The sequence below is a fragment of the Agelaius tricolor genome, unplaced genomic scaffold (assembly GCF_023055355.1).
Source record: "Agelaius tricolor isolate 1412-34295 unplaced genomic scaffold, bAgeTri1.0.p SCAF_46, whole genome shotgun sequence".
Lineage (NCBI taxonomy): Eukaryota > Metazoa > Chordata > Aves > Passeriformes > Icteridae > Agelaius > Agelaius tricolor.
In genome coordinates this window covers 1,738,254-1,755,325 of record NW_027269306.1, presented here as the reverse complement: position 1 = coordinate 1,755,325, position 17,072 = coordinate 1,738,254, and the positions used below count along the sequence as shown (strand labels likewise).

Below are 17,072 nucleotides of genomic sequence, written 5' to 3'. Positions count from 1 at the left end.
CAAGTTGGGTCGGGCTGCGGAAAAGCAGCCCGGGCACTCAAAGGTGGGCACAGGGCAGGGTCAGCACGCTCCTTGCTCTTTTCGGGGTGATGAAGGGAATCTGAGTACCTCAGCCTCCTCTGTGGAGGAACTGGCGGTCACTCTGTGACCTGTATAAGGACAGCAAGGACAATGCAGGACCGCGTTCCCGGGTTGCTGGGGGTTTGATCTGAACCACCCCTGTGTGGTGGGGCAGACCCCGATCTATCCATCCACCCATCGATGTCGGGCTGCGCGGGGCTCTGCCTGGGCTCGGGACCCGCTCCTCAGCGCCGTTCGTGCCCCGGCGCCGGGCAGCTCCCCCTCAGCCGCTCCGCCGCGGGGCCCTCGCTCCGCCCCGGAGCTGCCGCGGCCCGCCCAGCGCTGGGGCTGCGGCGCCGGCCCAGCCCCGCTCCGCGGCCGCAGGAGGGGCCGGGCCCGTCCGAGCCGGCGGCCGCGGCGGCTGCTCCGAGGGCGGTAAGGCGGAGCGGCCCGGGGCGGAGGGTGGCCCGGGGCTGAGGGCGGCCCGGGGCTGAGGGCGGCGGCGGGGCCGGGGGCAGCGGGCAGGGCCCGGGCCCGGCAGCGCCGAGCGGGCGGCGCGGAGGCTCCGGGCCCGGCCGGGCAGCGCAGCGCCGGGGCCCCGGGCCGGCTCGGCCCCAGCACCGCATCTCCCCCGTTCGGCCCGGCAACCCACGGCCCCCCGGGCTCGTTCTCCCCCTTCGCCCATTGATGAACCGCGGGGCTCCCGGGTCTTGCGAAGGGAAAACGTGGCGGGAGCGGCGGCGCTGCTGCAGGGCCGGTGGGGATGGGGACGGTGCCGTGCGAGCTGTCGGTAGGGATGGGCTGGCAGGGCCTCACACGGGATCGGCGGCGGAGGAAACAGCGGGGTTCCGCAGCATCCCTTCAGCTGGGGACGGCGGACAGGCTGCGGCTTGCCTGCCAGCGGGTTATGAGGGAAAGCAGCTGTGGTGTGGCATGGGAACCGAGGGAAGGGAAGAGTTCAGCGCCTGGGGAAAGAGCCGGGAGTGCTGGGCCGGGGCTCAGGGCTGCCTCAGACGGTGGGGACAGCGCTGGGAGCCGGGAGCTGCTGCTCCAACCCTGTGTGTGCTCCAGGGCAGCACAGTGAGGTTTATTTCATGTCCACCCTGTGTGTGCTCCAGAGCAGCACAGTGAAGTTTATTTCATGCCCACCCTGTGTGTGCTCCAGAGCAGCACAGTGAAGTTTATTTCATGCCCACCCTGTGTGTGCTCCAGAGCAGCACGGTGAAGTTTATTTCATGCCAACCCTATGTGTGCTCCAGAGCAGCACAGTGAAGTTTATTTCATGCCAACCCTATGTGTGCTCCAGTGCAGCACAGTGAAGTTTATTTCATGCCCACCCTGTGTGTCCTCCAGGGCAGCACAGTGAAGTTTATTTCATGCCCACCCTGTGTGTGCTCCAGAGCAGCACAGTGAGGTTTATTTCATGCCCATCCTGTGTATGCTCCAGGGCAGCACAGTGAGGTTTATTTCATGCCCATCCTGTGTGTGCTCCAGGGCAGCACAGTGAGGTTTATTTCATGCCCACCCTGTGTGTGCTCCAGCACAGCACAGTGAGGTTTATTTCGTGCAGGTGCCCATCACATGGTTTGAGGAGCTGTAATGAAATGAAGCTGTGGAAAATGTTTTGTTTAGATTTCAATTTGTTGTGTTTTTCTTCTTGCGTTTCTGTTCTCATTAAAAATAAATGCAAGGGAAGTAGCAAGAAGTAGAGTTTGCTCTGTTAAGAGTTGGAATTGTTTCTGTGAAAGAAGGGATGACAGTCATGCTTCTGGAAGAGGTATTGTCAAGCTTATTTAGCCAGTGGAAAGAGGATATGTTCTAGATGTGTTCTGGCAATAATAGCAGTAATCCATCAGAAAAGAGCAGACTACTGCAAACTAAACAACTAAACCAGCAAGTGTGCCTGTTTACATCAGCTGCTGAGCAGTCATTTGGTAGAATGGCCCAGGAGTTCTAATACCTGCCCTCCGTAGCTGAAATAGGATTTTTCTGAAACAAATGGTAATTAAATGAAATTTGGGCCAGGTTGGAAACTGTGGCTCTTGAGCTGCCATTTTCTGGAAGGCAACACTTCAGGGTGTAGTGTGCATGGTAGGAATGATGGCCTACTGGGCAAAGCTGGGGCTAGGAATCATCAGACTGATGATCTTGTCCCTGTCATTTATCTTCTGTGAGTCCTCAAGCAGCTGAAGTCAAACCTCAGCTTCCCCTCTATGAGATTTTTTGTTTTTCTCTGCTTTTCTCAGAGTAGTGAGGATAAAGTGCAGTGAGAGATTGCAAGGCACTAGGAGTTGTGTGCATGAAGGACTTAAGTGGGGCTCGGTTGAGTCATCTTTGTGGTTCAGATTTGACTTCGGGAGGATGCTTTGTGGAAGAAATGGATGGGAAGAACAACCATCTCGTCTGGAATGAGTGTGGAAGCCTTTTGATAATGCTTTTATCCTAGTCAAATTCAACAACAGGTTTCTCTCTCTCTCTCTCTTTAACCAGTGCTATTTTATATTTGATATTGCAGTGGTTGCTCTGCTCTTTTCTGTGAACAGCCCTTGTATTAACAGAGCTCCTCATCCTCCATCTAGAGGTGGAGTGAGTCTAACAGTACCTGTACTGATGCCTGTGTGCCAAGGGTGCTCTCCTGTGTTATTCATCCCAAGCTTCTCATGCTGTTTTCTCTTCTAAAATAGAAATGACACAGTGCTGTGGGCAATGTGTTGCATGCTGTTGTCTCTCATGCATCGAGCAAGATGATGATCCTGAGTCATTGCTGTAGAGCAAAGCTGTTCCTTACATGCCCTGAGCTTTCCAGCTGTCCTGAGGAATCACACTGTGCAATCAATTCAAGCACTGGTGGAGCGGGGTTGGTTATTACAGCTGTTGTATGAAAATAAATCTCAGTGCTGCATTTTATATTTCTACACTGTTGCTTGCTTCTGCTGCATCCTCTTCAGGGTAGTTTTTGATGCTATATTTTGTCTCAGTGGCTATGAGGTGCCTCTGGAGACTTTCTCTTGCTGAGAACTTGGTTTATTTCAAAATGTGAAAGTGGGGATGGTGATGCACTAGGAGAAAGAGGAAGTTGTTATTTTTCCAGGAGCTTTCTTTTATTTTGAAAGCAGGCTCTTCCAGACTCCCACTTCACAGAACATCTAAGTTATTTAATTTAGAGACATCATATGCTCTCTGAGAGATTTCTGTTAAATTAAAGCCTGAGCAGCAGCTTCCTGTGTGATAGTTTTCAATGGTGGATGTAGAAATGACATTCTAGGGAAATCTGAGAATGAAATAAGTGAAAATAAGGAACCAGGTGAGACTTGGTTTTCTATGGTAATTTTTTCAGTGTAACTTTGGGCACCCTGCAGGTGTCTGCAATGTGATATAAATATCCTTTAATATGTAATGTCTAATAAACCAAGATTTTAATTACAAAAGCTATTCTTTACTGTCTTAATTAAAAAACCCAAACAACTGTGATATTTTATGCATAAATCAGGACTCTTAAATGTAATGAAAATATGGGAATAGAATTATATATTAATTTCTTTCTAGTTCTTTTGCTGCTTCTTAATGCTTTTGGATGGCTCAGAGGGAAGTTTTTAAGCTGTGAGCAGTTGGGGCAGACCATAGTTCAGGGATATGTTATGTTCAGGAAGATTTATTGCTGTGTAGTAAGGAAATGTTGCCTCATAATATTTTGTAAAACATGTTTGTGGCGTTGTTCTGAAGGTGTTTTTTGTTGTTCTCTCAAAAGCAGTGCTAGGAAAGAAAACAGTATATTTTTCTCTCCTCTGTATCATTATGGCAAGGGAACAGTTTGAGATTTTTGAGAACTGACTGGGACTGCAGATTAAATAAATGGTAGCTGTGTTGAAAGCATCCCATTTTGTGGAAGATGGGAAGTGAGTCACTGAGTCCAGGTCCCCTGTCATTATGGGGATGACATCATATAACTCCTCATAAGAATTCTTTCATTCTTAATTCTTTTTCTTAATCAAGAGGACTCTTGGTTATGTTTACCCTCTCAGCCATGTCAGAAAATGCTTATTCATTCCCTTTTTCATATTTTTTTTCTTTTTGTAAAGAACCAACTGAAAATGTCTCAGAATCCTGACAAACTAAATTCAAGTGGAGAAAAGTTGAATGCTTTGGAGGAGGATGAGGAGGAGAGCTTGGACAACTCGGATCAGTCTGTCCGGAAAAGAATACGACAGAGTGCTCCAGGGTCCCACAGAGATGATACACCCAAGTGTAAGCAAAACTGCTTTATGAAATACCCCAAAAAACCCCTAAATTCTGTCATTGTTGTTGGGGGAAATCCTAGTGTTTTATAGCATTCTGTGCAAGTTGGGCTGGCTTGCAGTTAAATACAGTGGGACTCTTGATGTTATGCCTTGAAACTGTAACACTTTCATCCAGGTTTTCTTTTTATTTCCCTAATTGTACACACAGCGTGTACATTTTCTTAATTGTACACAATGACCACATTGCTCTGAGCCACATGTATCCTAAATATCCTGGTGATATATCCTAAATATCCTGGCGTGTTTGTGCTCTTGGAATGGATGAACACCACCCCAGTGTGTTCCAGCTAAACTGACTCTGCTGTTTGCCTTATCAGCTGAACCTTCTGCATTGCTGCAGCCTCTGTTCCACTGCAGGGCAGAAAAGGCTGTTATCAACAAAGGGATGTCCTGTCAGCCCCCTCACAAGATAGATGGAAAGTTGTATATTTAATCCTATTACTACTTCCATATAAGCAGGATTGCATATTTTTCCTAAGGCATATTTTTCATTGCCATTCTGCTTTTAACATGAAGGCCTGGATGCAATATGGGAGCCAATATTTCTGGCATATCTGTAGATAAAACCAAGGGGAAGTTTTTTGGCTCCAGGGATTCAATTCAAAGAAGCAGAAGTGCCCAGGCTTCTGTATTTCTGTAGGGAGTAACATTTTGTTTGTTGCATTCTTTTTATTTTTTGGTTGTGTTCAGTGTGGTGTTACTCAGAGGAGATGTTCTGAGGGAGTTTCTGTTCCCATGCCTTGCTGGTTGCCTGGTGGGAAATGGGGTGTTTGTATGGAGAGAGGCTCTGAACATGAGGAAGGACAAAGCATGGCACAGTCTAGCACTGCACTGTAGCACAAAGAGGTGGTTTGATCTCAAACCCCTCCCTCCTGTAAGGGAGCAGGTATGCCAATGAAGTGATGTGATTTAGGAGCAATCTTTGGCCAATGAAATTGTCTTAGCTCTTAGAGCCCCCAGTGCTGGAGTGAAGTCATTTGGCACCTGTACAAGAGCACTGTGAACTTTGCTGTCTGCTGGTTCTTCTCAGAATATCAATCCTTGCTGTGTTCCCAGAGTCACTATGCCAGGTTGAGCTCCAAGCAGAAGAAAATAAGGATTTAGGAGGGCAGCATGAAAAGAGCAAGATATTGATGAAAAACAAGCACACTGGAACCCAGCTGTATGAACTCAGAAAAGCTCTGCATGGCAGACAAGTGATGGACACTTCCTTTTGAAAGATCTTTTCTGTGTAATTACTTAAGTCCAATCAACATGGACTATCAAATGAGATGATCATAGCTTGCCTGAAACATTTCTCAGGGAGAAATGGAGATCCCTGCTTGGTTTCTTTTCCTTTTGGGATTAGCATGTTGCTCCTATGTGCCTGGACTGTAGCTGAAGTGAATGAACTACAGATTGGAATGGATCCATCAGGGCACCAACCCTGTCACTAACCCAGGGCCCAGTCTGAGGCTGCTGGCCCATCCTGCTCACTCCCAAATGCCTGCCAGGGGAACAGCTCTTAAGCATTGGTGCTGCCACTGCTGCTGTTCTCTGTTGTTTGAGTAATGGCCTCTGGGGGGAAAAAAAAGTGTTTGGAGGAGTGCCATTTGCATTGGAAGTAGTGAGAATAATTAGCTACTGGTGTGCTGCTGCTTAACAGTGATGGTGATTGTTTGTTGACTGCTTTAATGATGAAATCACTTCCTTGGAAAATGTAAAACTGAAATGGCAATATCTGCACAATGCTTGTGGAAGTAGTATGGTGAAAACACTGCTGTTTGTAATTATTTCTTCCTACAACGTGGAGAAAGATTCCAAGATGCTACTAAGCCATCCTAAAGAAATATTGGTTTGTGTGGGGGGTTTTGTTTGGAGGTGGTTTTTAAAGAGCTTGGTAGAAGCAATTGACATACTGAGCCCAGAATATCAACCTGGATCCACTCCTTCGTTTTCTGAAATACTCCAAACCTGTGTCATCCACCAGAGGGAAAAGGAAGGGAAGAAAAGGAAAAAAATCTTCAGCTGATGCTGTCATTTGACCCTGTGTACTGTCAATAAGGTGGAAAGGGTCCAAAAGACTCTTTCTGCAGGCTTTTGTTGAGAGCTGTCTGACAGTGTAATTGATTTGCAGCCAGTCCCTCTCGGCCTGTGTCCATAGAAGAGCTCATGGAGACAGCAAAGGGAGTCACCAACATGGCACTGGCACATGAAATTGTGGTGAATGGAGACTTCCAGATAAAGCCAGCTGAATTGCCAGAACACAGGTAAGGTTGGTACCAAATACTAAATAAAATTGTGTTTGTAGAATGCAGAGCAGCTCTGGGGGTTCAGGTAAAGGCTCTGGCTGGTGCCTTGCCTGGGAGGAAGTAGGAAAGAATATAAGAAGAAGGTGGTAACTGTGCAGTTCTGCTTCCCCAGATGTGTGTGTGTGAAAGGAGAACCTCTTGGATTAATTGGAGATGCGTGTTGCAAACCCCAGAGTGCTGTGGTTTCTGTTGTGTCCCCTTGTCCCAGGACTCAGAGGCTGCAGCCTTCCCAGTACCCCAGGCTGGCTGCAGATGTAGGTAGTGCTTTTAGCAAGTTTTGAGCTTTCATTGCTTGTGGGAGTAAGAGGAAACTGGTTATTTTAGCTTTTCCTGTCTGTTTCTTCAGGGATATTTTGGGAAGAGATTCCTGTGTTTTATTAGGTTGCTCCTTTCAAGTTGGAAGCCGTTCCTTCCCTGTGTGAGTCTGCAGTAATTGTGTGCCCTGCTGAGGGGGGAGAGGGAGAGCAGAGGAAGCTTCATATTCTGTTTTTCTCTCTCTCACACACAGTGAGGTGTGGCTGACAGCCTCCTGGCTTGATTTGGGACAGGGGGTGCATATTTCATGGAGGGAACTTGGTCTCCACTGGGGCCAGTGTTGAAGTTACACCTGGTGTGAACAGGAACTGTCACTATTTTGAATTAGGAATTGGTACTGAAGCAGTGGAATTCATTTATTTTTTGTATACAAACTGATCTGAGCCCTTATCTCAGAGCAGGTGCAATACTTTTGTAGTGAAACCCAAGATTTTGTGTCAGGGAAATTACTTAATTTCTGTTAGGTTTACTACTGAATTTTGAATAGTGGAGTTGATTTTAATTAGTGGGGCCTTTAAAAGGAACATGAATACTGGTCTTTTGAAGACAAAATGTAATTTTTGCTATTTTTGTTTTGGTCCAGTTTTCTAGATGTAACATGTGATAAATACTTTGAAGGGTTTTACTTTGTAGCCAACTTTGCTGGTGTGTAACCTTGTATTAGGACATAAACCATTCCAAATCCTGTGTCCAGTTTTTCTTGCTTTTCTGAGTAACTTTAAATGATGGATCTCTGTTAGTCATCATATCATTACTACTACATTATATTGATTTTATTACATGCTGTGCTTCAGGAGCTGCAGGTTATCTTTGTAAGGTGGTGCAGAGACCAGTATCATTCTTTTTAACATGTTTATTCACAGCTTAGAGAAGAAAGTCAGAGATATTGTGCATAAAGCTTTCTGGGATTGTCTGGAAGCTCAGCTGAAGGAAGATCCCCCAACGTATGATCATGCAATTAAGTTATTGGGAGAAATTAAAGAGGTAAGATGATGTGGTATGAAGGGAAATGATTGAATTTGAGTAGCTGCACTGATAGGAATGAGCAAAAGTGGTTGGAGTCTAGCTTTTCATAAAAAATCCTCTTCTTCTTTTTCATTACTGTATCACTGTGAACATATACAAGCTGTATAATCCTAGAGGAGAAATTTGAATATAAAACCAAATGCAAAACCATGTAAGGTGATTAGCAGGTAAACAATACCAGTTCCATAATTGCAAGCTTCCTGCATGTTATGGCACTGGAATTAGTTATGGAGTCAGTGAGATGCTCCAACACTGGGCTGATAAAACCAAGCACAACAGTCTGAAGTGTGATCTGAGCCACAGAGGGTTTGCCACTTAGTGACTTCAGTATCACACAGTGCGAGGTGAAACACTTGGAGTTGGTGAGTGGTTGGTTTAAAAAGAAAAAAATCAATTATTTATTGTTTAGATAAGAATCCCTGGTAGTGTTCGAGGCCAGGCTGGAGGGGGCATTAAGCAAACTGGTTTAGTGGGGGGTGACCCTGCCCCTGGCAGGCTTTTGGAACTAGGTGGTCTTTAAGGTCTCTCCTGACCCAAACCATTTTATGATTCTATAATTCTGTGAGAGGTGATTCAGTAACTGTTTGGATCCTTGTAGTCTTTGATGTAGAACTAATGCACTGTTAACTTTCCATTTCAGAGTCTTCTGTCGTTCTTGTTGCCTGGTCATACTAGACTGAGAAGCCAGATTACTGAAGTTCTTGACCTGGATTTGATAAAACAGGAGGCAGAGAATGGGGCCCTTGACATTTCTAAGTTGGTCAAATTTGTTATTGGGATGATGGGGACTCTCTGTGCGCCAGCTCGAGATGAAGACATTAAGAAACTGAAAGATATTCATGAAATAGTTCCTCTTTTCAGGTACTGAAATGTATTTATTAGTCCTGTTCAGAGTCCCTTCAATAATTTTAGAAGTGGAGGGGGCAACTTAAACTCCTAGAAAGAAAAGAGTAATAGGGAAAAGGATGTAGCTGTGGGTGTGAAGGGGAGAGATGCTCTAGGAGTCATAAACAAGGGCCATCTCTGATCTGGTGAGTTGGAGTATTTGTCTGGCTCCTGCATGTCACTGAAGGACATTTGCTTAAATGTCAAATGCAAATAAGCTGTAAGGTAGCAGATGAATAATCACTTTGTATCAGAATTGAATGTCAACAGCAGAAGGTGAAAAAAGCACACAGGGGCTTAGGGGGAAAGCATTACTGGTTTCCAGTTTGTCCTTTCCTCCCAGCTGGAGCTCTCTTTACCCCAGTCCCTGTGGAATTCCCTGTCAGTTCTAAAGGGAGTGTGTGTTCCACATCTGGGAGCATCCAGGCTTCTGCTTTGCCACCATGTTCCCAGTGGAACAGCTCAAGGTCTCAGCAGTTGGGAGAAGCTTCATTAACCTTGGTGTTTTCTAATCTGAAAAGCTTCCAGGAGTTCAGGATTGACTTAGCAGAAATATTGCCAGCAGGAATTAGGTTGCTTTGAAATGAAGGTGTTTTTCTTTGGTATTTGTTTATTTGTTTTTTTCTTTTTTGCCCCTTGGATCTGATTATTCACTTCCCACTGAGGTTGGCTTTCCAGGCTGCCAACAGCCATGGCATGCAAGGAAAACCAGATATCTTTTGGAAACCCAGATATCTTTTCATATACAATACTGCATATCCTGGGAGATAAAATCTATGGAGCTAGTGAAGTTCATTCCATGGAAGCTTTTTTACAGGAGAGCAAGATTTGTTTCCCACTTGGAAGAGGCACATGCATGCATGTACATGCTTGCTCCAGCTTTCTCTGTCTCATGCTCTGAAATTGTTAAGCTGTTACTGTTTCCCATGCATGTTTTTGCTCTTTCTTTAGACAACCTGTAATAAATCTTGTAAACAGCACCTCTGAAACATCTGCAGCCTTGAATAACTTTTTCTGTTTGTTTGTTTAGAGCAATTTTCTCTGTATTAGACCTAATGAAAATGGATATGGCAAACTTCGCTGTCAGTAGTATTAGGCCAAAATTAATGCAGCAGTCTGCTGAATATGAAAGAAAGAAGTTTCAGGAGTTTCTTGAGAAACAGCCAAGTATGACTTTGTTCCTTTCTTTCTTCCCCTCTGACCTCCCAGTAAATTGCGTGTCTTTGCTTGTAGATCATGAAAAGAACTCAGATATTTTTATAAGTTCTAGAATTCATATGGTAAATGACATTTTTGGGCTTGTGCCCCAAAACTGTGGTTAGAAAAAGCCTGCCAGAACAATAGTTGTGCCCTTGGTATATTCAGTTTAATTTCAGTACAGTGTAGGGCATGATTACCCAGCATCATCTCACCTCTGATTTCCTGTAGCTGTGTGGTTTTGTTTTAGATGTTCTGCTTGATGCAATAAATGAAATGCATGTCATACCTGATATCATGGGCATTAGTCATAGTAACTGATGGGATTGTTTGGAAATTATTGGTGGAAGAACCTAACTGCGAAAAGGAATTTTCTCAACAAATGTTTTTTTCCCCTGCTCTTCCAGATTCTTTAGACCTTGTCACAAAGTGGTTGCAAGAAGCAGCAGATGATCTTGCAAAGCTGGGACATGAAATGTTGCCTCCCCACTGTAATGATGGTGCCACTGGTGGAGCTTCTGCCTTGTGCTTCACTGCTGTACAAAATCAGGCCTATCTGAAGCTTCTGAAGTGGGATCACGTGAACAGGCCTTTTCCAGAAGTAGGTATTTAACAGAGACATTGGTTCTGTGCTTGTTCCACTCCTCTGTTCCCAGCACACAGCAGAAGCTGTTGGGATTTGTAGCCTGGCAACACATACAGTGCTAAACCATTGATGTCTGACTGGGAGATGGGGCAGCTCTAACTTGTCCCCCAGTGCTGAAACCTGCTTAGCTGGGGGAGAGGAGCCAGTGCCTCTCACTGTGCTCCTGTTGCTGGCCTGCTGTTCCCTGGCCCTTTGCTGACCCTTCCCAGCCCTGCAGACTGACTCCCTGCTCTGCTGGCTCCCTCCCTCCCTCCCTGCAGACGCTGCTGATGGACCAGACACGTTTCCTGGAGATGCAGCTGGAGCTGGAGCAGCTGCTGGTGGTGGGGACAGTGCTGCTGGTCACGTTCAGTGCAGCAGGCCCAGCGCTCATCGACGTGCCTGGGTTTGCAGAGCGGATCAAAACCATCGTCAAGGTGCTGCTGACAGGAATGCATCTCCCGTGAGTACAGCACATCCTGCTCTCAGGGCAGCTGCAGCTCTCCTGGCACCCTGGGAAATGAGCAGCTTAAGCCACTTTCTGGCTGGGGACTGCAGGAAATGCAGTTTTTCTATGAGTCCAGTTTTTCTTCAGCTAACTCACACAGAGCTTTCTTTTCTTAATCTGCTCTTTCATGGTTTGTACAAACTTTGTGTTTTTCATGGTGCCAGGCTGGCACAGGAGAGTGCCAGCAGCTGCCCCTGCTCAGAGTTTGGGCCAGGCTCCCCAAAAACCTGGGAGATAAAAATCTATGGAGCTAGTGAAGTTCATTCCATGGAAGCTTTTTTACAGGAGAGCAAGATTTGTTTCCCACTTGGAAGAGGCATTTGAGTGTGGCACAGTGAGCTGCCTGCAGAGTCAGTGATTACACCTCCAGGTTTTGCTTTAGTCAGAGCTGTCCTCAGGCAGAAAGTCAGCTCTTACGTGTATGGATTGTTCAGGCTCGAAGTCTTGAATGTTCTCCTACTTCCTTGCTTTAGATCTCAGCTTTATTTTTCATATATATAATTGGATTAATCTTTATAATTGGCTTTATCTGCATTGTGCTTTTCCCACTACATTTGATAAGTAAGACAACTCTAATTGAATTATTTATTTTTAAAAAGTGGGAAAACAGTGCGTAACTAATACAGTTGTGCTGTACCTCATGTTTTCTAGCTCCTTTAACCTGAAGGAATCCCTGGCCACTGTGGGTGAGAAGGTGTGTGCTGAGGTGAACAGCTGCCTTTCCCAGCATGGCTTTACCCCGTTCTCAGCTGAGAGAGAGGCTGTGCTGAAGGGGCAGATCCAGGCAGTGGCCAGCCCAGATAACTCCATCTCCAAGCTCATAGGTAGGTCTGGAGAGTGCTCTGCTCTGCCTCTCTGTGGAGCTGGGGCTGGGGATGTGCAGGGCTCCTCTTTCCCTGCTGTTTCCACGTTGTTTCCATGTTGTCTTTCCAACTTGCTGACCATGTTCAGGCTTGTTGCATTTCACATGAGGTGATGCTGTTTCTAATTCACCATCTCTTCTGCAAACAAACCAAACCCCTTTTTTTCCAGATTCTCGAATTCAAAAGTTTCTGGAGAATTATCTTGCATCCAGTCACCAGAAATCATTGCCTGCCATTCCTGGAGGATTAGGCCCTATTCAGAGGGAGCTGGAGGAGATTGCTGCCAAGTACATTCGTCTTGTCAACTACAACAGAATGGTCTTCAGCCCTTACTATGATGCAGTCCTTGGCAAAATACTGACTAAGGAAGAATCCCAAATTGTAGGGAAGTCAGAAGAATCATAAAACCAGTCTGTGTGCTATCACTACAGTATTGTCAGCTATTAAATAAAACTTGTACCAATATTTGTCTAGGAAAACAGCTTTCCGTGTAAATACTGGTTCCTTTTAACCCACGATTGCTGACTGGTGAGGGAAGCAGAGGAGATGCCAAAAGGGTTCTGAGGTAAAAGATGAGAGATGCATTTCTAATATAATTATGCAACCTGGGGAAGGGGATATCATAGGAGTTTTCTGGCTGCAATTTTTAGATTTTTTTGAGCTGGTGATAGGTAGGGCGAGTTTAAGAACCAAACTTTGTATTTAAGTGGCTCATTTTAGGGCATTTAACTCTTAATTTACAGTGAACTTAGTTTAATTTATCCAGAGCTGATTAGCAATGGTTCTTCCCAGAAGGGGTGATTTGGTTTTTTTAAAAAAATCTTACTTTAAAGAATTAATTAAGCTAAAATTCTAAAGATGAACTTTACCAGACAAAACACCAAGCCAAGCAGCACTTTACTGTAACATTATGGTGAGTATGGTAGGCTTACTAGTTTTTTCTGTATTTTACTGCATTTTAATAGCATTTTTTTGCTGTTTACCTGCAGATGTTACAAAACATAATATATTTTTGTAGCAAATTTTCTGGTTATTGGGTAACTGTCCTCTGCTATGTACAGTACTCCCAGAGGTGGCAATCTTATAGATTGCAGCTGTATTTATATCTTGTAAAGATTTCAGAAAGGGCAGAGCTAAAACATTTTGATAAAAGTGGCATTTCTTACCTTTTTTTTTTTTGCTAGTAATTTACTCCTTTTTAGGTGAAATACTAATTTTAAAGTATATTCTCATTTGCAGAAGGTGGATTTAAAGTGTGTGAAACTTTAGGTTGAAAATTTGGGGCTTTTTTAAAAACTACAACAGGGGATGGTTGCATATTCAATCATGTCTTCAAAAATATCATGTGCAGAGCACTGTGGGCAGTATAAGTGATTTTAATGTACTGTGAGAGGTGAATGGTTTGATGTTAGTTTGAATATACAGGGAATATTTTAGTAGATTTTTTTCACTTTCTAGATGTGTTCTTGAAACTTAGAATATTTGTAGGTCTCGAATTTAATAAGCTACATGTTGTATAGAGGAGAAGAGCCCAGTGATCTTACATTGCAATCTCAGGCTCAGCTGGGAGGTAAGTGAAATTTTCCTCTGATTGAGCACAACTGTGTATTACAGTAATCAATATTTGATGGTTTTGTGAAAGCAAAGTTTGTAGTTACTCACAGTAAGTGGCCCAAGTATGAGGTTGTCCAAGCCAGAACGTGCTGTCTTGAAAATAAACAAGGTAGGTGAAATAAATGAGTGAAGGGCCCTTGTATTGCCAACAGGCAGGTTTATGTAGGAATCAGCCAAACAGAGCTTGCAGAAGCACTTGATTATGATCCACTGTTGATGCTTCCCTTTCCAGTTTCCTTTGAATGCCAGTGTGGATAAAGCTGCACCAACTTTGTGTTTGGAGGGGGATGGAAGAAATAAGACCTTTTTTTCTATATTTGCCTATGCAACTCTAAACCAAATCTTTTGTCATTCATTACAAAGCCCCTTCCACAAGGGAAAAACCCAGCAAAACCCTGTGAGAGTTCATCAGCTCAGACAAGGGATTTTTCTCTTGGCCAAATGAATGTCTATCTTTGAATCCTTCTTTGAGAACTCAAAAATGAGGTTGGTTAGCCAGAAAAAAAAGGGTTCTGAGCAGGGTCTATTTCACTGTTTGGATCAGCAAAGGATTCTACAGAGGCCTTCAAGGCTGCTGCCTCAGCTTGATGGGCTTTGCTATTAGAGCAGGCTCTGCTCACATCACAGCCTAAAGCTCTGCAGCTGCACCAACTCCCTCAGTGAGCTACCAGAGCCATCACTGCTGGAGTTAGCACCAGGATAGAGAACCAAGGCACAGCTGTTTCCATTTTCCTAAATGAGAGAGAGCTGCACAGGTTAGAAATTGCTGCTGTTGTTTTATCATTAGTCCTGCCTAGGAGCTGCCTTTAGAGGCACAGGGTTAGGTGAGGTACAGGACCAGCTCGAGGGTGTGGGGAGGAGCATCTTGGTGGGACAAAGAAAAGCCCTTGAGAGGTGTGTGACTGATGGCAGGGTGCAGGGCACTGCTCTAGCAGTGGATAAAACCCTCACTGAGGAGATGGCTGCTCCCAGGGCTGGGATTCAGGGGTCAGGGTCCTCACAGGATGGCTTTGATCCTAAGCCTTTGTGTAGCAGGAAGATCCTAGAATGAGGGAACAGTGCAGTACTCACCTGGCTCCACTCTCACCTCCAGGGCCCACACAGAAGGAACAAATGCCCCTGGCACAGGTGCTGGGGGCCTTCCAACAGGAAAGACCTAAAGGAACTGCAATAATTTCCCACAAGTGCAAGGTAATGATTCTCCCAGGTTGTTTAAGGATCTCTATATCCTCTCTAAAAGAAACAGGGAATTGCAATTTGAGTGGCAAAGCAAGGAGGGCATTCCAGGATGGCCAAAGCCAGCCCCATCTCTAGGGGCAGGTGCTGCTTCCCCCTTGCCCTGGGAGAGGGGCCCTGGGGCAGCTGTGCTGGGAATGGCTCTCATCTGCCCCAGGCTCCGACTGCCCTCTAGTCCAAGGGGTTCTTAGGATCTTATCAATCTTATCACAGCCAATTCCAAATTAAAAGCTGAAGTAGGCATAGAAACTGCTTGGAAAGCTCACATAGTGTTTCTTTAGCTTGTTTGAAGATAACAAGTGCAACAATGTAGCTGATTATTAACATTTAGCTTTGTACATTACATGGAAGAGCAGCGCAGGTATCCAGGACCAGGCTGTGTGAGCCAGTGCTCCTGGACTACCCACACTGAACTGAGTTAGTCTTACAATGCTGTCTTCTTCAAACAGTCCTGGAATTACAAGCCAAAGTGTGCTGTATCCTCTAGAAAATGGAAACCAAGCTCCATTCTAATATGTATGCTCTGATCAATTTCCTGTGATGGTATAATTAGCATTGCTTTTGAAGTGGCTGAGTAATATTTAAGAAGTACCTTGTTGTGTTTGAATAAAATCAGAATGAGGCATGATGTTATGGATATCCTTTTATTTTAAAGGAATGGTCTTTTGTTGTCGTTTTATTTTTAAATTTTCAACTACAAAACAGATTCCTTACATTCTGCCATAAATAAAAACGAACAATAAGGCAGGACACTACATGAACAAACTGAGAACAACTGTTTTCCAGAAAATGTGAATTAAAAATGCTTCACAAGTATAAGCCATCCAGTTTTTAAAATAAAACTGTTGAAAACCCACAAGAGTTCAAGTGGTAGATGTGTACACCCTCGAAGAACAAAATACAGTTTTGACATTTTGCACTTTTGGTTTTGAAAACCGAGTTTTGTTCAGAGCACATTCTAAGGTTGTTCGGGCTGTTTTCAGATCAAGAACCATATGGGAGAAGAGGCACCACAGTAACAAAACCATGTTCAAGGATTTTTTTGTTTGCAGCTGTCCCTTTTAAATGCTTGACTTTTAAGAGACTGATTCAATGCAAGTCTTTGTCTGTCACAGCAGAACTCCAAACTTGTTTCACCGGATTCTCTTTTGCTGTCGTGCTCTGTAAATGTCATGTACAGGGGGAACTACAGATCCTTTCTCCTCATCATCATCAGAATCCTCATGTGATCTCTTCACAGCCTTGTTGAGAATGGTGTTGTTTTCCACAGGTCCATTGCCTTCCACAGCTATCTCAGGCAGGCCGCCCGTGATTATCCGTACGGCTTCGTCAACAGCTTCAGGGAGAGACACACAGAGCCACTCAGGGGGGGAACTCAGACCCTGCCCAGCACCCCAGCAGGGACACCCACAGACACCCTGGGGACACTTCTGCAGCATGAGACACTTTTCCTGCCCTGTTTTATAAATATTAAGCCTTGGCTGTCTGAAACTCTGAGCTGGGGTGAGCACCAGTTACAAAGGAAATGCTGCTGCTCCAGCTCAAGCCCTCCCTTTACACAGGAATTGAGGTCATTTGAGAGCTGCAATAAAACAGGAAGGCCTTTTGGGAATCAGGGTAACTAGTTCATGATTCACCAGAGAGGCTGCAGAGCAAGTCAGTTTCTGCTTCTCAACAGAGGAAGCCTCAAAAATACCCTGTCTAATTTAAATAGATATTTTAGTTTCACTCAAAGAAATTAAATCCTACATTTCTTTCTCGATGATAATTTTTTTCCTTAAACTAACAAGGAGGGTGAAGAGTAGCATATTATCATCTGCTGTAGGATCTGTGCTGTTTCTCTGTTCCAGAACCCTCCTTCCCTTCTTTGCAGGAGCTGAGAAAGCTGCCTGCAGCTTGTGCCCAGGCCCTGCAGCAACGTGCACTCAGAGTTATCCCTCACCATGCTGCAGATTTGTAATTTCATGTTGCAGCTGCAATGCTGCTGGAAATGCTGCCTTTAAAGAGTATTCTCAAAATATTAATTTCTTTATTTCAGTTGATACCACCAACATATTAAAGAGCAGCTGGTGATGTGGGTGATGTGCAGTTTTTTGACTTTTTGTTGCCTCCCTCCAGGTAAAAGTGCAAACATCTCTATGCAGATTCCAGTGC

General features: G+C 44.8%; 2 protein-coding genes across 4 annotated transcripts in view; one reads left to right on the top strand and one right to left on the bottom strand.

The window, feature by feature from the left end:
* Positions 1-340: 340 nt before the first annotated feature.
* On the top strand, positions 341-15,546 carry TCP11L1 (t-complex 11 like 1). 3 transcript variants are annotated; one of them, XM_071455297.1, is made up of 10 exons: positions 341-495; positions 4,140-4,305; positions 6,475-6,607; positions 7,828-7,948; positions 8,631-8,851; positions 9,906-10,042; positions 10,480-10,673; positions 10,979-11,160; positions 11,857-12,029; positions 12,238-15,546. In XM_071455297.1, exons 2-10 carry the CDS (start codon positions 4,152-4,154, stop codon positions 12,471-12,473), a joined length of 1,551 nt encoding a protein of 516 aa, XP_071311398.1. In that variant the 5' UTR covers positions 341-495; positions 4,140-4,151; the 3' UTR covers positions 12,474-15,546. The 3 variants fall into 3 exon arrangements, with proteins under 3 accessions (XP_071311398.1, XP_071311399.1, XP_071311400.1); XM_071455298.1 differs by lacking the exon at positions 341-495 and adding an exon at positions 2,736-2,917; XM_071455299.1 differs by lacking the exon at positions 341-495 and having other exon boundaries at positions 4,166-4,305; positions 6,479-6,607.
* CSTF3 (cleavage stimulation factor subunit 3) overlaps positions 15,544-17,072 on the bottom strand; it is a 48,079-nt gene continuing 46,550 nt past the window's right edge. The window contains exon 21 of the mRNA XM_071455295.1: positions 15,544-16,254. Coding sequence (XP_071311396.1) covers positions 16,052-16,254 — 203 coding nt within the window. The 3' untranslated portion in view covers positions 15,544-16,051. The remainder of the gene's footprint in view (positions 16,255-17,072) is intronic.

Bases quoted from the DNA above. Each gene is read 5' to 3' on its own strand.
- TCP11L1 (XM_071455297.1), top strand. From the start codon at position 4,152: ATGTCTCAGAATCCTGACAAACTAAATTCAAGTGGAGAAAAGTTGAAT. The intron at 7,949-8,630 runs GTAAGATGATGT...TTTCCATTTCAG, and splicing joins TATTGGGAGAAATTAAAGAG to AGTCTTCTGTCGTTCTTGTT. The intron at 11,161-11,856 runs GTGAGTACAGCA...CATGTTTTCTAG, and splicing joins CTGACAGGAATGCATCTCCC to CTCCTTTAACCTGAAGGAAT.